At 41.3% G+C, this 17,390-nt stretch overlaps 1 protein-coding gene across 8 annotated transcripts in view; it reads right to left on the bottom strand.

Moving 5' to 3' along the window:
- The window catches only part of RBM6 (RNA binding motif protein 6), a 104,871-nt gene that overhangs the window by 16,843 nt on the left and 70,638 nt on the right, over positions 1–17,390 (bottom strand). For 7 of the 8 annotated variants that reach the window (XM_019416880.2, XM_019416883.2, XM_019416881.2 and 4 more), the window contains one exon: positions 5,107–5,181. In XM_019416880.2, the coding sequence (XP_019272425.1) occupies positions 5,107–5,181 (75 nt within the window). Of the gene's footprint in view, positions 1–5,106; positions 5,182–6,141; positions 6,309–17,390 lie in introns of all 8 variants that reach the window. The other variant, XM_019416886.2, reaches the window with a different exon arrangement.

Below are 17,390 nucleotides of genomic sequence, written 5' to 3'. Positions count from 1 at the left end.
ATCACAGAAGCAGAAACTAGTGAGTAAACAGCACACACCAGGTATCAGGCCTGTTTCACACATCGTCACTTAAATGATTTGGACAACTATTATCTCTTCATTTTGTAGAAGATGAAACTGAGGCTTGGAGAGGGTAAGTAACTCGAGTAAAGTCATTATAATTGATTATTTTGTTGTTCCCGTCTCTGTGTCAGAGCCCCTGCCTACTGTCAAGTGACTGTGGTACCTCTCTGCAACATGACTGCCCTCCCCTCTCTATTGTCACCTTTGGCCAACAGTGTGAGTGGGCCTGGCAGAAGCTCTAAGAGTCATCGCTTTGTGAGAACGAGCTTCTCATTCTCTCCCTCAGCCACGGGGAGAGCAATACCACATTGGGACTGCTCCATCCACCTGCATCCCAGAAAGAGAGGCTGTGGAGAACTGAAATAATGACCCATAGCTCCAAACATGTAATTCAAAGTAAGAATATGTGGGGCGCCTGGGTGGCTCAGTTAAGCGTCTGACTTCAGCTCAGATCATGATCTCGCAGTTGATGAGTTCGAGCCTCACGTTGGGCTCTGTGCTGACAGCTCAGAGCCTGGAGCCTGTTTCAGATTCTGTGTCTCTGTCTCTGCCTCTCTCCTGTTCACGCTCTGTCTCTCTCTCAAAAATAAAACAAACATTAAAAAAATTTAAAAAAGAATATGTATATCAATTTAAGTCACTAGGATTTGGAGGCTGCTTGTTATTACAGAAGAGATGTCAGTGGTAGGTCAGAAGCCTAACCTTGGTTGTTTTTGTCCACCTTCCCACCCACCCCCCCAGTCACCTTGGTTTTTTAAGTACCATAACCTTCACCTGTTTCACATGTCCAGTAATTTCCAGTATATGTGGGAGTGCAACCATCACTACAGTCTAACTTTAGAATGTCTTCATTGGCCCCATTCTCACCAGTCCCATGGAATAGTACAATATAATGTCTTTTATGTCTGGATAGTGTTTCCAAAGTTCATCCACGTTGTAACATGTTTCAGTACTTCATTCAATTGCCAAATAGCATTCCACTGTATGGCTGTACCACATGTTGTCTGTCTATCCATTCATCAGTTATGGACATTCAGTTGTTTCCACTCCTGGGCCATTATAAATCATGCTGCTATAAATATTGTTTTTAAAGTTGGTGCACTCCACATAAGGACAAAGGTCACATATGCAGGGTTGATCCCTCAACCCTTCCAAAACAGCGCAGAAATTACAAAGTACTCCTGAAATAGCTAAGCAAGTGGCTTGTCATCTTAGGGGACAATGTAACCAAGCCACTCTGCTCTTTCAAGCAATAGTTTTGGCAACAGCTATATAATTTTGACATCAGATATTAACATCTGTTTTCTGCTAGTTAACAGAAAACAGAGTTCAAAATTGCCCCTTTAATGCTAGCTTCCTCCAACTCTGATTATGAAATAAATAATACTTGTGCATTATAGCTGATTAAGAAAGTATAAAAGAGGGAGGAATCACCCATAATCTCAAAATGTAGAGGTAATCACTATTAAAATGTTAAATGTTATCAATATCCTAATGGTCTTTTTTTTTTTGTAGAAATGGAAAAGTTTTTCTTTAAATTTATGTGGAATTACAAAAGATCCTGAATAGCCAAAACAATTTTACTTAATTTTTTTTAATGTTTATTTATTTGAGACAGAGAGAGGGAGAGAGAGTGAGAAAAATCATGAGTGGGAGAGGGGCAGAGAGAGGAGATAGAGAATTCCAGCAGGTGCCGCACTGTCAGGGCAGAGCCCGACACAGGGCTCAAACTCACGGACTGTGAGATCATGACCTGAGCTGAAATTAAGAGTTGGCTGCTTAACTGAGCCATCCAGGTGCCCCTAGCCAAAACAATTTTAAGAAAGAACAAAGATCGGGTGCCTGGGTGGCTCAACTGGTTAAGTGTCCAGCTTTGGCCCAGGTCATGATCTCATGGCTCATGAGTTCAAGTGCTACATCGGGCTCTCTGTCAGAGTAGGGTCTGCTTCAGATCCTCTGTCCACCCCGCCTGCTCCGCCCCTTCCCTGCTCATGTGCTTTCTCTAACTCTAAAAAAAAAAAAAAAAAAAAAAAAAAAAAGGAACAAAGCTGAAGGACATACTTATCAATTCCAAAATTTCCTACAGAGCTACAATAATCAAAACAGCATGGTACTAGCATAAGGAAAAAATATAGATCAAAAGAATAAAATTGAGTGTCAATAGAAATCAACCTATAGACCTCTGTCGATTGATTTCCAACAAGAGTGCAAGACCACTCAATAGGAAAAGAATAGTGATTAAATAAATGCTGCTGGGACAACTGGATACCCACATGCCAAAGAATGAAGCTGCACAGCATGAACAAAAATTAACTCAAAACAGATGAAACATCTAAATATAAAAGCCAAAACTATAAAATTCTCAGAAGAAAACAGGGGTAAATCTTCATCACCTTGGACTTGACAATGGTTTCATGATACCAAAAGACAAACAACGAAAGAAAAAACAGCTGAACTAGACTTTACCACAATTTTTATGCAAAAAACACTATAAGAAAGTGAAAGAGGGGCGCCTGGGTGGCGCAGTCGGTTAAGCGTCCGACTTCAGCCAGGTCACGATCTCGCGGTCCGTGAGTTCGAGCCCCGCATCAGGCTCTGGGCTGATGGCTCGGAGCCTGGAGCCTGTTTCCGATTCTGTGTCTCCCTCTCTCTCTGCCCCTCCCCCGTTCATGCTCTGTCTCTCTCTGTCCCAAAAATAAATAAAAAACGTTGAAAAAAAAATTTAAAAAAAAAGAAAGTGAAAGATAGGGGCGTCTGGGTGGCTCAGTCAGTTGAGCATCCAACTCTTGACTTCAGCTTCCCAGGACACCCATGATCAAGCTACGCATCAGGCTCTGTGCTGAGTGTGGAGCCTGCTTAAGATTCTCTCTCTCCCTCTGCCCCTCTCCCTTGCTCCTGCTTGTCTGCACTCTCTCTCATGAATAAACAAATAAAAAAATAATAAATAAATAAAAAAAATAAAATAGAAATTCAAAGACAACACACAGGATGGGAGAACATATTTGCAAATCACATATCTGATAAGGGTTTTATATCCAAAATGTATAAATAACTTTCACAACTTAATAACAAAAAGACAACTCATTAAAAATGGGCAAAGGACTTGAATAAACATTTCTCCAAAGAAGATACATAAGTGGCAATAAGCACATAAAAAAGATGCTCAACATCATTAGTCACAGGGAAATGCAAGTTAAAATCATGAGATATTTCACACCCACCAGGATGGCTATTTATCAAATAAGGGTTGGGGTGCCTGACAGGCTCAGTTGGTAGTGTCTGACTCTTGATCTTGGGGTTGTGATTTAGAGCCCCACTTTGGGTGTAGAAATTACTTAAAAATAATCTTTTTTTTAAAAGGGGGTTAAAAATTACAAATGTTGGCAAGGACTGTGCAGAAATTGGAACTCTCATTTATTGAGGGTGGGCATGTAAAATGGTGCAGATGCCGTCTATAGAAAACAGTTTGTTGATTCCTCAAAGAGTTAAAACATAAAAGTAACATATGACCTGACAATTCCTGGGTATATACCCAAAAGAATTGAAAATGTGTGTTCAAGCAAAAACCTGTACATGAATGTATATTCACAGCAGTCTTACTCACAATAGACAAGATGTGGAAACAACCCAAATGTCCATAAACTGATGAATGGATAAACAAAATGTGGTATAGCCAGATAATAATTATTCGGCCTAGAAATGAATGAAGTACTGATCCACAGCATGGATAAACCTTGACAACATGCTGAGTTTGAAGGCAGACACAAAAGACCACATACTACATGATTCCACTTAGATGAAATATCTGGAATAGGCAAATCCACAGAGCTAGAAAGTAGATTAGTGGTTTCTTAGGAAGTGAGGAAAAAGAGAATGAGGAGTGACTGCTAATAGATACAGGGTTTCTTTCTGAGGTTATGGAAAAAGTTCTAGAACTAGATAGTGTTGACGGTTGTACAACATTGTGAATGTACTTAATGCCACTGAATTATATGTTTTAAAATGGTTAAAATGATAAATTTAATGTGTATTTTATTACAATTTTTAAAAAAGTTAAATGTTTTCATAAAATGACACCATAAAGTAGTATATCATGAAATATGATACTTTGGTCGGTGACAACCACAGCTATTCAAATTATATTTCACTGAGATTAACAAAATGTCAAACTAAAGTTTTTACTGAATTTTACCAAGTTCTATAATGAACTTTTTAATGAATCCTGGTTCAGGAACTTTGTAACTTTTTAAAAAAGTTTATTCATTTTGAGAAAGAGAGAGAGAAAGAGAGAGCGCATATGCACATGAGAGCAGGAGAGAGAGAGAATCCCAAGCCGGCTCTGCACTGTTAGCACAGAGCCCGATGTAGGGCTCGAACTCACAAACCGTGAGATTGTGATCTGAGCCAAAATCAAGAGTTGGCTGCTTAACTGACTGAGGCACCCAGACACCCTGAAACTTTGTAAATTTTTCACAATTATTTTTGAAACTAAGCAGCAATGAAAAATGACAAATTTTATTTTCATGCTCATTTACAATCTGGCTAGACTTCTAAGAAGAGTATGGCCTAAAATCTTTAAATATGCCTTTCGAGAAGAATATTAGAGTTTAACAGAGGTATGATGCCACAGTACCTAAAGTTCCATATCCTTGGAAACCCTTTAATATCCAAAAAATATATAACTCCCACAGAACCAGCCTTTCAAAACAGTAATTCCCCTGTAACCACCCCCAGGAAGGGTAACCAAGGAGAGGTTGTAAGTCAAGGCACTGCTTTCAGTTCATCATCAATAGAAAAGCATGGCATATGTCCCTTGAGAAGGTGCCTCCAACAGGCCAATAGACCCAGAACCCTCTATGGCCACAGACAGCAGCCTGGGAAGCAGGAATGGTGGCTGACCTTGCTCTGACCCTCAGTTCATCTGAACTAAGGAAGAAGAGCTCAGTGCTCAGCAATGCATACTACCAGATAGCACTCCTGGAGACACAGAGGAGCTATGATGCTGGATCTTTACTTCCAAGGAACGGAATTCCAGGCACTTACCCGTTTGCAGTACCAAAAGTCCGGGCCTGATATATACTCAAGGATGACCTCTTTGTCATGGATCATTAGAGTTCCCTGTGAAGACAAAGACAGAAGCCATCAACGTCAACCCTCAGAGAAACAGAGAGACAGGAAGGCACAGACAGCCTTTCCAGTCCCCAAGCTGAAACATTTTACAAAGAGTGGCCTATTCATCAACAAAAGGAAATGGCTGTTTTAAGCCACAGACTTGGGGCAGTGTGGCAGAGCAAGCTTAAGCTTAAGCTTAAGGAAAGGGCGTGGCAGAAGGTGATATCAGTCTTCAGCCTTGGCTCCTGTGGGTCAGGGTGCTGTCCTTGGGCAGGATAGGCCCAGTCTACTTCTCCAGAGGTCATGTAGTACACTTGCACATGAGTCCCAGCAAGTCTCCCCCACCTGGCTTGGCGCTAGCACACTATCAAGAAGCAAACTCTTCCTTCTGCAGCACAGAGGCACAGGAGCCCTCTCAATTGTCTTCTTTTTCCATGGCTAACTCAAAAATCTCCTTGGGAGAGGTAGGTAGGGCTCTTAACTTTGGTGCCTGAAAACTTTCTTTGGAACACTGGCCGCATGGCAAAAAGCACCAGGAAAAGAGGCACAACCCCAATGACAGGCAGAAAGGAGAAAGGTGAAAGCTTCACGGCAGGTCACATCCTTATGGCAGGAACCTGAATGGCTGGTGGTGGCAGCAGAGGTGTTGGCGGCAGTGGTGGCAGCAGCATCACTCTGGCTTGGAGCCTACGGAGTGAGCTAGCCATGAGATCTGAGGAGCAACCATTGGCAAATAAGCACTTTGGGGAAGTCTGGCACAGGAACAGGTGGGGAAAGGGGATCAGTAAGCCTGCAGTTAACAGAGTTCCTTTGCCTCTGCATTTTAGAAAAGTCACAAATTCTATTTCATATTAAGAAAAAGTTAAGTTTTAATAAACACTAGCCAGCAGACACGTGTTAGAGTAGAGGAAAAAAATCTCTGCCTACTGACAAGAGACCCTCACCCACACTGGTAAGTGAACTAACCGAGAATGCGACTCTGGAACTAGCCCCTGCGCTGTGTTCATTCTCCGCCCTCTAGGGTCCTCTGTGTCTCCTCAGACAGGGCTCTGAGTTCTACAAGGCATTTCTTTGCAATTGGACCTCAGTTTCTTGCTTGAATCCATACATCTGTCAAATAATGCTTTACCTCTCTGCTTTTCACACCAAAAGAGTCAAGAGAAATACATAGAATAAAATTATTGTCTTGTCAAAACCAAAGGAAATCTGCCCACCTACCTAGGTCCTAGAATCTGGTCTCTGAGAAATTGTTTCTTGGCTCATTCTCAAGGTTAGAGGATGATGGCAATAAAAATTTGCTAACGTTTATTAGGCATTTACTCAGAGCCAGGAACTGTTAAGTATGTTATTTTATTTAATCCCCTAAATGATCCCATAAAATAACATTATCTCCACTTTACAGATGAGGAAACATGCTCAGAGTCAAGGTCATCCAGATGGTGAAAGGTAGAGCCAGATTCACATGTGGGGCTGTAGATAAGGGACCTCCTGCAGCATTCATCATCTCTTGTTCTGTATTAGGCACAAGCAATCTGCTCTCAGAAACCAATCCAGGAAAGAGCAAAACTCTGCAGGCACAGAAGGTCAGGGAACTATCACTCTGCCAAGCTCTACCCATACAGGAGGTTGGTCAAGATGGTACCCTTCCACCCAGAGGCAGTGTATCACATCATTTAAGAATATGGACTCTGGATCAGGTTCCCTAAATCTGAATCCTGCCTCTACCTCATGACCTTTAACAAGGACCTTAATTTCCATGTTCTTTAGTTTCCTCATTTGTAAAGTAGGGATAACAGTACCTATTTCATAAGGTGGTTATGAAGATTAAGTAAATTAATACATGTAAAGAGCTTAGAATGGAATACAGTGAGGGCTCAATAAATGTATTTCAACTCCTAAGTGCTAAAAAAGGACTAGAATCAGCAGGTGAGACTAGACAAGGTCAAAATGCCACTCGCTTCACCTCATTTGCTTGACAGGTTAATATAATATTTCACAACCCATTTCAATCTACTAAAAGACTAAACCGTTCACAGGAAATGGTCACCACACATCAGAACCTATATCTTCATGATAGCACTTAATGTTAGTTGTCAATTGCTGGGCCAGATCTTAGTGTCCAGGCTAAATACTGCTGGCTTTTTATTATCGTACCAAGTGCAGTACTTGGTATAGAAAAGGAACTTAAGCACTTGGGGAATGAACAAAAGACTAAATGGATCCAACCATCCCTGGAAGACTGAAGTGCTTAGCACACAGTGGCTCTGGAGGGAGGTACTGCTGTCGTAGTGTGCATCTGTACACCCAATCCACAAAATGTGTGGGCTGCCATTCGAAGAGTGAACGGTGCTGCAGAACAAGGCACTACTGTGAATACAGTCAATTGCAAATTTTGATTTTACCACTTGAGGCATCAGTAGACTCAGGAATTTCTAAGGCAAAGAGCCTTTATACTTCCAGGGTAACAAATATGTGACTCCAGGAACCACGGATGACTTTCTGTCCAGGGTAGGAAACTCCTCCTGCCAGGAGCACTCATTAGCATATCAACTTTAGGAAGACTGCCTTCACCTCATGTGTTACAAAGGCAATGATTCCCAATTCCTCAGAGTCCTCTACAGCTAGGACGACTCTTTCTTTTCAACCTGCACACGGCAAGACATAAAGCTGCCAGAGGAGACCACTGCTAAAGAATATGAAATGGTTTTAACATCACTATTGAAGAACAGCCAATTGTTTTAATAAGAATAAACAGACACAGAAATCATGTGAATGAGAACAATCAGGTTTATCTAGGATTGATTCCCCAGCTGCTATCACACTTAGTCTGCCCAAATATACCAAGCACAGGTGTGATATACACTATACCCCTCCCTATCCTGTGGCCAGGCCCTTTCTTCAGACTGCGTACAAATCTGCCAGTGTCTCCTAAGGAAGCAAACTGTGGGGAGTTGGGTTAGTAAAAATTTAGATAAATATTAATAAGTAAAAAATAATAAGTCATTAAAAATGATTTCATCACTTTTTGGTTGTCTACTTTTAATTGTCTATCATCTACCATCTTCACACATTAGGGCTTTTATTCATCATTTGAATTATTGAGTTTTAATTATTAAGCCACTAAGGCAAAGGTACCATGAAGACCACGAGTCTAACTAACCACGTCTGGCTCCCAAAGAAGAGGAAATGTCAAATTTTACATTTGAAAGTAAAACCAAAGACACCTCCTTTCTCAGTAGTGTTAGACTGGGCTTAAATTAGATTAAAACCTGCTAAAATTCTCTAAGACCAAAGCCCTCACTTGACAAAGTCATCTAGAGATGTTCTTAACTATAATCTCAAGGGGTTTTAACGTGAAGCTGCAGGAAGCTAGAGACAACTGCACTCCTGGAGAGTAAAGCAAGTCCTTATTCTCCACCTCAGGGACACTAGACAAGAGCACACTCTGGGTCTGAGGGCTGCTGAACTCAACACAATCATTTCCATTTCCTTTTTCAGCTGCTGCTCCCAGAGACTTCACTCATAACTTCATTTTGTGACTGTCAACCTGTGGAAAGGACTTGGGTCAGAGAATTAAATAAGAATCTACCACATGGTTCACCTGGCTTATAACCAAGCCCCAAGAATTCTTAAGGTACTGGGGAGGTACAAGAGCACATGGGAAGGGGAAGAACATTTCTGGCCAGCAGCTCGGCATGTGTGTTGAAGATCTCCAATACAAGTGCAGTCCTAGTCACACTGTACTGACAGCATGGCTGCTGTGCGGGAGAACTGGTATCCCGCTAAAGCGTGGAGAGAGACAGGATCAAAAGGCAGGGAGAAAGTATGTGAGCCTTGTGTACAACTCACACTGAAACATCAGCAATCCCTCCTCGTAGATTTGTGCTTCTTCCAAACACGGGATGAGAGAATCAGGTTACTGGTGGCTGAGAACTGGTACTGTTTATCAGAGATAGTAATCTTTATTCACAAGGCAATTACAGTTTACAAAGGCATTCTTCATAAATGTCACCTTGCTCAATCCTCACAAGTAGGGCATATATAGAACTTATTTCCACATGGGAAAGAATGGCTGGGATACATGGAACAGCTTGCCCAAGGTTACAGAGCTAGTTAGCAACACATATAGAACCAAAAGTGGGGTTTTCTTTTTGCCATACTGTTTTTCTTTGTTTTTAAGCTTCCAGGGAGTCAGCCATCTTATAATAGTTGACACATGAAAGGTGGCTTCTGATGAAAAGATGCATAAAGTCTAAAGAAATTTGCAGGCAATGGCCCCATAGGGACTTTTTAGAGAGACTGTCGTAAAGACCCTGCTTCCTGACTGTGTTGCCAACCCCCCCCAAATGGCCTGCTCAAGTGGTCTTTACGTTCTGAAAGCACTACAATTACTTTAGGCACAAGCCTAAGACAAAGACAGTTGGTAGTAAGTAGCTGCTACCAGCAGTTTCAACCACCTAGCAATCAAATGGTCCCACAGAAAGAATACAGCAAGAGGAACAAAACGGTTTAAAAACAGATGTATGTCATTCCCCTTAGTATAAAAGTGTAGTTTTTATAGAAATCTTTTGCAAAGCAGACAGGATCAATTTTTCTAGTGCAAGGATATGCTCTAGTTCAAACATTTTATAAAACTTAGTATTTCCAAAGGCCAAAACCAAAATGAGACAGAAGGAGGAAAGGGAGGAAGGAGGTAAGTAGAGGTAGAAATTCAAAGAAGAAATGCTCTGTGACAACTCTGTAGGAGTTCTGTCCAGTGATCTCCATACCCTCTGCTAGACTGGGTTTTCAAAGAACAGGGTCTAAGTGCCCCTCTGAGCAGCCAGGAGATGAGGCCCTGATGGGATCTCCACTGGAAACAGAATCCCACTTCAGGGTCCAATTTAAAGTTGAGGGACAAGATTGGGGTGCCTGGCTGGCTCAGTAAGTAGGGCATGTGACTCTTGATCTCAGGCGCGTTAGTCTGAAGCCCACATTGTGTGCAGAGATTATTTAAACAAAAATAAAATCTTTAAAAATTAAAAGTTTTTCTAAAAAGTTGAGGGGCAAGAAGACATTGCAGTCTCAGCTGCTACTTCATCTTGATATCTTTTCTTGTCTAGATGTAAGCACAATTTTTTTTTCTAAAACGCTTCCTAAAATATATATTTCACTACCAGACCAGTTTATCTATCATTTCCTAAGAGGACACAACCAGCATCTTGCTAAAACCTTATTTGTGCTCTCTGAAGCAATATGGCTGGCCTGTGTTTCACTCAGCCCAATCCACCAGGCTCAGCAAAGTCAGGGTCTCAAGATGAACTCTGTACCAGGAATACAATACACTCTCGACCAGGCCCTGACATAGAGCAACTTGATTATTGCAAAAGTATCTGGTGCTAAAAACATATTCCACCCCATTCATCACCATTCCCTGATAGTCTTTGGTGCATTTTTTTTTTTTTTTTTTAGAGAGAGAGAGAGAGAGAGAGAGAGCGAGCATGGGTGGGGAACAGGGGCATGGGGCGGGGGGAGAGGGAGACAGAGAAAGAGAGAGAGAGAGGGAGAGGGGGCGAGAGAGAGAGAGAGAGAGAGAGAGGGAGAGGGGGTGAGAGAGAGAGAGAGAGAGAGAGAGAATATTTCAAGCAGGCTCCATGCTCCACAAGGAGCCCAACACGGGGCTCGATCCCATGACCCTTGGATCATGACCCGAGCCGAAATCAAGAGTCAGGCTGGGCCACCCAGGCGCCCCCCAGTCTTTGGTGTATTTTTAAGATCCCAGTTCTTCTAGAAAACGCCTCTTGTAATTATGAAAGAAAACCAGTAATCTACAGTCTTGGAGGTAATTCAACAACTTAGCTCCTCAGAAGACTTAAGGAAGACTTGCTTACCAAGGGATCCACAAAACTCTCCTATTCTAAGAGTCATCTGAGTCAAAAACAAAGATGCAAAATAAAAACAAATACATGAGTAAGCAAATAAGTAAATAATCAAAACAGCCAAAAGTCTTTTCTTTCCTTGGGAGAAGGTGAGGCTCCTGGCAGAGGCTGAGACCAGGTAGATGGATGGGGCACTCAGCAAACTCCTTCACCACAAACATATTGCTATAAAGAAATTATTACTAGATCCAGCAACTGGTACTTACAATAACTGAATAATTGTGAACCACTAAACTGCAAACATTTTTGAAAATTTCATTTTGTTAGAATTGTGTATGTTTTAAAGTAATATTTCATTCAATGTTGATAAGGACCTCAGTCTAGTTAAACAATTTCCCTGGTTAATCAATAACTTATTTCCAAAAAATTCTTAATGGAAGTAGAAGATCACATTGGAACAGATCTTATTGATAATCCTCAGAATTCCCTTCAGAATTCAGGTTTCTATAACCTCCACTTTTTTTCTCACTTGGTTTCAATTGCATTGTGATGAAATCAAAGTACTCATAAAGTAGAACAGATACAGAAACAAGATACAGATTGTTCCTTCCTAACGATTTTCTCAATTAACCCTAAAAAAATTGTGAGGTATGCAGAGCAGAGGTTTTAGTCCCAGATAAAAGAGGGGCTCTCTGCCTACTGCAGTTAGGGACATTTTCTCCCCACACTGCTGAATAATAGAACACTATATATATAAACACTCTTTCATATCCTGAGATGACTATTGCTCTAGCTCCCCCTGCTCATTTCTCTGGAAAAAGTGGACCCTAAATTAAACATATAGTTATGCTTCAATGTCTAGGGCTCTAAATCAAGTCACTGTAGGGGAAGTAAAAGGGAGTTTCTGAAATCATTGTGGTAAATGTAAAGTTTCTTATTTTGTTTATTGAGTAACATAATCAAAACATTTCTCATTTCTTTTTCTGTATGCAGAGCTCATGCTGGGAGGTGGGAGGAAAAGCCAAGAGAGGCCCACAAGTCTTAAGTCACTGCAGATCACACCTGAGGCCACCACGAAGGCTACAGAGTGTTCCCCAGGTATCCCCCAAAGAGCCAGCAGCTCTTCTTCCGGCCTCCCATTGAAAACATTATTTCTACTGCTACCTCCCACCCAAGAACCTTAGCTTCTTGAAGACTGCCTCTATTAGTCTCTTTGCTTTCAGTGTCCTTGCTCAGACATTTCAGAAAGCCCTGCTGACATACTTTCTGCAGAAACAATGTCCTGAAAAGATGAATAAAATACAGTGCCAGACTTGTGAATACACAATGTTCAATTGCCACTTTAGGTCGGTAAACACCCACCATTCTTTTTTTCTTAGGCAAAAAGCTACAGATCCAAGGTACAGAATCAGGCTGGCTCAGCTGGAATAATATGCGACTCCTGATCTTGGGGCTGTGAGTTTGAGCCAGACCCATGTTGGGTATAGAGATTACTAAAGAAAACAACAACAACAACAAACAAACAATAAAAAAAAAAAAAAAAAGCACTACAGACCCAATGCCACTCTTGACAGCTGCTGTAAGACTAAGAATGGAAGCTCTGAGTCAGAAAAGGTCCAACGGGACAAACGATTAAGTGCCTAATCCTTTTTGGTCTACTCATTCTCACTTGCAAATAACAGAATTATCAAACTTCACTTCAGTTCATAATAAAAACGAGGGGTAGCTTTTCACATGTAAGGCAAGCTCAAGTCAAATTAGACCACTGATGAAGCAACATTTACTGAGCTATATAATAGCTGCTATTGCAGCAGGTACACACTGAGAATGAGGGAATGATCTCTGCACAGGGCAGAAATCTCAGGTAATCTATGAATTTGAGAGAACACAAACCTAAGAGGTCTCTAACAATGTCTCAGCTAGAGTTGCTGCCAAGTGCTACAAAGGCAGAGCCCTCAGCAATCAAGAAACTCTCCCTGATCAGACTTGTATGCTCTGAAAATCTAATACAGCCTTAACCCTTGAATACCTTTAAACACCCTCAGAGCTAAGATATACTATCCAGTGTATTAAAAGGCATCCTGGGGAGCTTGGGTGGCTCAGTCGGTTAAGTGTCCAACTCTGTACTGACAGTTCAGAGCCTGAAGCCTTCTTCAGATTCTGTGTCTCCCTCTCTCTCTGCCCCTCTCCCACTCATGCGCTGTCTCTCTCTCTATTACATTAAAAAAATAAATAAATAAAAGACATCCTTTATACCTGTTTAAAGGAGATCAAAATTGGGGCGCCTGGGTGGCTCAGTAGGTTGGGCTTCTGCCTGTTGGTTTTGGCTCAGGTCATGACCTCATGGGTGTGGGAAAGAACCTCACATATGGCTCTGAGTTGAATATGAAGCCGGCTTGGGATTCTCTCTCTTCCTCTCTTTCTGGCCCTCTCACGTTTACATGCTCTCTCTCTCTCAAAATAAACATTTAAAAATAAATAAAGGTTGTCAAAATTAACCAAGTGATCATATAATTGAAAATTTCTCTTTTTTATAAGAAAAACTGGGAAGAGGGGCTCCTGGGTGGTTCAGCTGGTTAAGTGTCTGACTCTTGATTTCAACTCAGGTCAGTCGTGAGACTGAGCCCCCATGTCAGACTCTGCGCTGAACATGGAGCCTGCTTGGGATTCTCTCTCAATCTCTCTGTCCCTCCCCCGCTAGCATGCTCTCTTTCTCTCTCAAAAGAAATAAACATTAAAACAAAAAAAAGCGGGGGTGGGGGGGGTGGGGGTGGGGCGGCGCCTGGGCAGCTCAGTTAAGCGTCTGACTTCAGCTCAGGTCGTGATCTCACAGTTCATGAGTTCGAGCCCCATATCGGCTCTGTGCTGACAGCTCAGAGCCTGGAGACTGCTTTGGATTCTGTGTCTCCCTCTCTCTCTGCCCTTCCCCTGCTCGTGCACTCTCTCTCTCAAAAATAAACATTAAAAAAGAAAAAAAGAAAAAATAAATAAAAACTGGGAAAGAAATATTTAAAAAGGGCCATCCTTGAGCAGTGTTAGGAGGCCTCTTTAGTCAGGAACCTACTTTAATGTCTTTGTAGGTGGGGAATTATTTTTTTTTAATTATTATTTTTTTTAATGTTTATTTATTTTTGAGACAGAGAGAGACAGAGCATAAACAGGGGAGGGGCAGAGAGAGAGGGAGACACAGAATCGGAAGCAGGCTCCAGGCTCCGAGCCATCAGCCCAGAGCCCGACGCAGGGCTCGAAATCACGGACCGCGAGATCATGACCTGAGCCGAAGTTGGACGCTTAACCGACTGAGCCACCCAGGCGCCCCGGGAATTATTATTATTATTATTATTATTATTATTATTATTATTGTTTTGGGTGGGGTGTATTCTTGTCACGATGAAGCCTTTACCTAGATTAGCCATTCAGCTGAGTTGAAGTTTATTTGAATTAAAGACTGAAATGTTTTAAATAGGTCTCAGTAAAAGATCTTCTTTAGGAAAAGAAAAAAAAAACAAAAAACGGAAGCATCTTGAGGTTTCTATTACACACAATAGCCTGCACACCTAGATTTTCTAAGATAGTTCCAACTTCATGTCCTGGCCTGTTGAAAAGTGATGTGTTAAGCAATACAAACCAATCTGAGGTTCAAGAAGATGGTCAACATTGTAACACGTGGCTGGCTCCTCTCCAAAAGACTTCAACTCAATGTACTGAGATTATTTCTTCTTGTGGGAAGACTTCTAGAGGTTTGTAGATTTAAAAAATGCCTTTATCCTTTCCCTACCACCTCCTCATCCCCAAAAAACATTAACCAGAATAGGATATGTATTCTTAATCCACAAAAATATTTTCTCACAGCTGACTAGGCATGGTGGTGACTAGACTAGTTCAGTAGTGAACAAAACCTAATGATGCTCTCGTGGAGATTATGTTTTAAAGCACAAAGACAATAAACAAGTATACTTTTAAACAAATGGGAAACCATATCTCTATCTGAAATTCTTAGAGGAAAATTACAGAATGGAAAGAGTTCTTCGACACTGCTGGGAGTGAAGACAGACAGAAGGAAATGAGAAAGTTTATGCTCAGAGGTCAACTGTGCTGATGGTTCACCAGGTATAAAGTGCACTGTGAGCAGCACGTATAATAGGCAAAGCTGGATGTAACCCAGAGAGGACTACACTTAAGAAAAGTAAAAAAGCCCAGAAATAAGTTAAGATCAACATATACTCTTCTTCTTGCTAAGAAAGGCCTAGCAGAAATGCTGGTGCTTTCAGAGGCATTCTGCTTCTATCTTCTATCTTCTTTAATCCTGTATATTTATAATAAATCTAAGACTCAGAAGAACTCATGAGAAAAACTACATCCAAAGCTGCCAAGGTAAAACATGGTTTTTATCACACTGCAACTTTTCTAGCTTCTGGATCTACCGATCTTACATTCAAACTTTTTTTTTCCCAATATGTGAAGTTTATTGTCAAATTGGTTTCCATACAACACCCCGTGCTCATCCCAAAAGGTGCCCTCAATACCCATCACCCACCCTCCCCTCCCTCCCACCCCTCAAACTCTTTTTTTTTTTTAATTCAAACTTTAGACACTGATTCCAACAATGGTCTATTCCATAGCATATGCTATAGCTACTAACTATCAGTCTATGTGGGTTTTTAAAAAAATTTTTAAAGATTATTTATTTAGTTTGAGAGAGAGAGAGCATGAGCTTGAGCAGGGAAGGGGTAGAGATGGAGAGAGAGAATCCCAAGCAGGCTCTGCATTGTCAGCACAGAGCCCAATGTGGGGCTTGAACTCGCAAACAGTGAGATCATGACCTGAGCCAAAACCAAGAGTCAGACACTTAACTGACTGAGCACATAGACTAGGTGCCCCAAGTCTACATGTTTTTTATTTCTATTTTTATTTATTTATTTAAATTTTTATTTATTTTTGAGACAGAGACAGAGCATGAACGGGGGGAGGGTCAGAGAGAGAGGGAGACACAGAATCTAAGCAGGCTCCAGGCTCCGAGCTGTCAGCACAGAGCCCGATGCGGGGCTCGAACTCACAAACTGTGAGATCATGACCCGAGCCGAAGTCAGACGCTTAACCAACTGAGCCACCCAGGCGCCCCTACATGTTTTTTTTAAAGAATACAAGAACAGAGTGGCGCCTGGGTGGCTTAGTTGGTTAAGTGTGTGGCTCAGGTCATGATCTCACGGTTTGTGAGTTCCAGCCCCATGTTGGGCTCTGGGCTGACAGCTCGGTACCTGGAGTCTGCTTCAGATTCTGTCTCCCTCTCGCTCTATCTCCCTCTCAAAGATGAGTAAACATTAAAAAAAAAAAACAAAAAAAAAAAACAAGAACAGAAATGTACATTTTAAATTAAATTTATTAAATATATTTTATTATTTAATATACTTTTTATTATTATAAGGATAATTAAGGTTTGGAGAAACAAAATTCTATAACCTGGAAGAATTTGGAATTTGGTTCTTACTCTGGATAATTAAGAGACTTCAAGGAGTCTCCCAATGCCTATTTGCTTCCTTTTCCTTGGAACCAAACCCTTGATTTTCAACTGAGCACATGGTTACCTGAAATAAAGAAGTCTCCCTGGGGCGCCTGGGTGGCTCAGTCGGTTAAACGGCCGACTTCGGCTCACGTCATGATTTCACGGTCCGTGAGTTCGAGCCCCGCGTCAGGCTCTGTGCTGACAGCTCGGAGCCCGGAGCCTGTTTCCAATTCTGTGTCTCCCTCTCTCTGCCCCTCCCCCATTCGTGCTCTGTCTCCCTCTGTCTCAAAAATAAATAAACGTTAAAAAAAAAAAATTTTTTTTTAAAAAAAGAAGTCTCCCAGAGCTCCCTTCAGTTAAGTGTGGCCATGACTAAATTCTAATCACCTGGACATAAATAATCGTGTGTGCAAAGTCCAAGCAGTATTCTTAAAGGGGAGGGGGGGCATGTCCACTTTCATTCCTGCTTCTTTCCTATTGGTTGGCAAGTCAAAGTGGTGACTAGCACTCAAGCAGCCATCTTGAAGCCATCACTTTGGCTTAACAAATCTATGAACAAGATATAAAACAGTCTTCAGAGTTAAAGAATTTCTTCTTGTTCTCAAAACTGCTCAGTGCAATAAGTATTGTAATAAGTACTTAGTAGATACCTTCTTCTTGCTTATAAGAGTTTCTCATACAGACCGAGGTGCAAAAAACCAGTTATTAAGTGATTTTGCACTTTCTTCGGTAGTTTTCAATTAATTTCTATGGCATGTAGATATTTAATAAAAAACTATACTAAAAAGAAAAAAACCATCTTAAAGTGGTCATATGTTGAGGATGATAGGGCTACATGACTGAAGGAGTCTGGG

Source organism: Panthera pardus, unplaced genomic scaffold, assembly GCF_024362965.1.
Source record: "Panthera pardus isolate Hobbes unplaced genomic scaffold, ASM2436296v1 HiC_scaffold_8, whole genome shotgun sequence".
Taxonomy (NCBI): Eukaryota; Metazoa; Chordata; class Mammalia; order Carnivora; family Felidae; genus Panthera; species Panthera pardus.
This window is presented reverse-complemented; position numbering and strand designations above follow the sequence as displayed.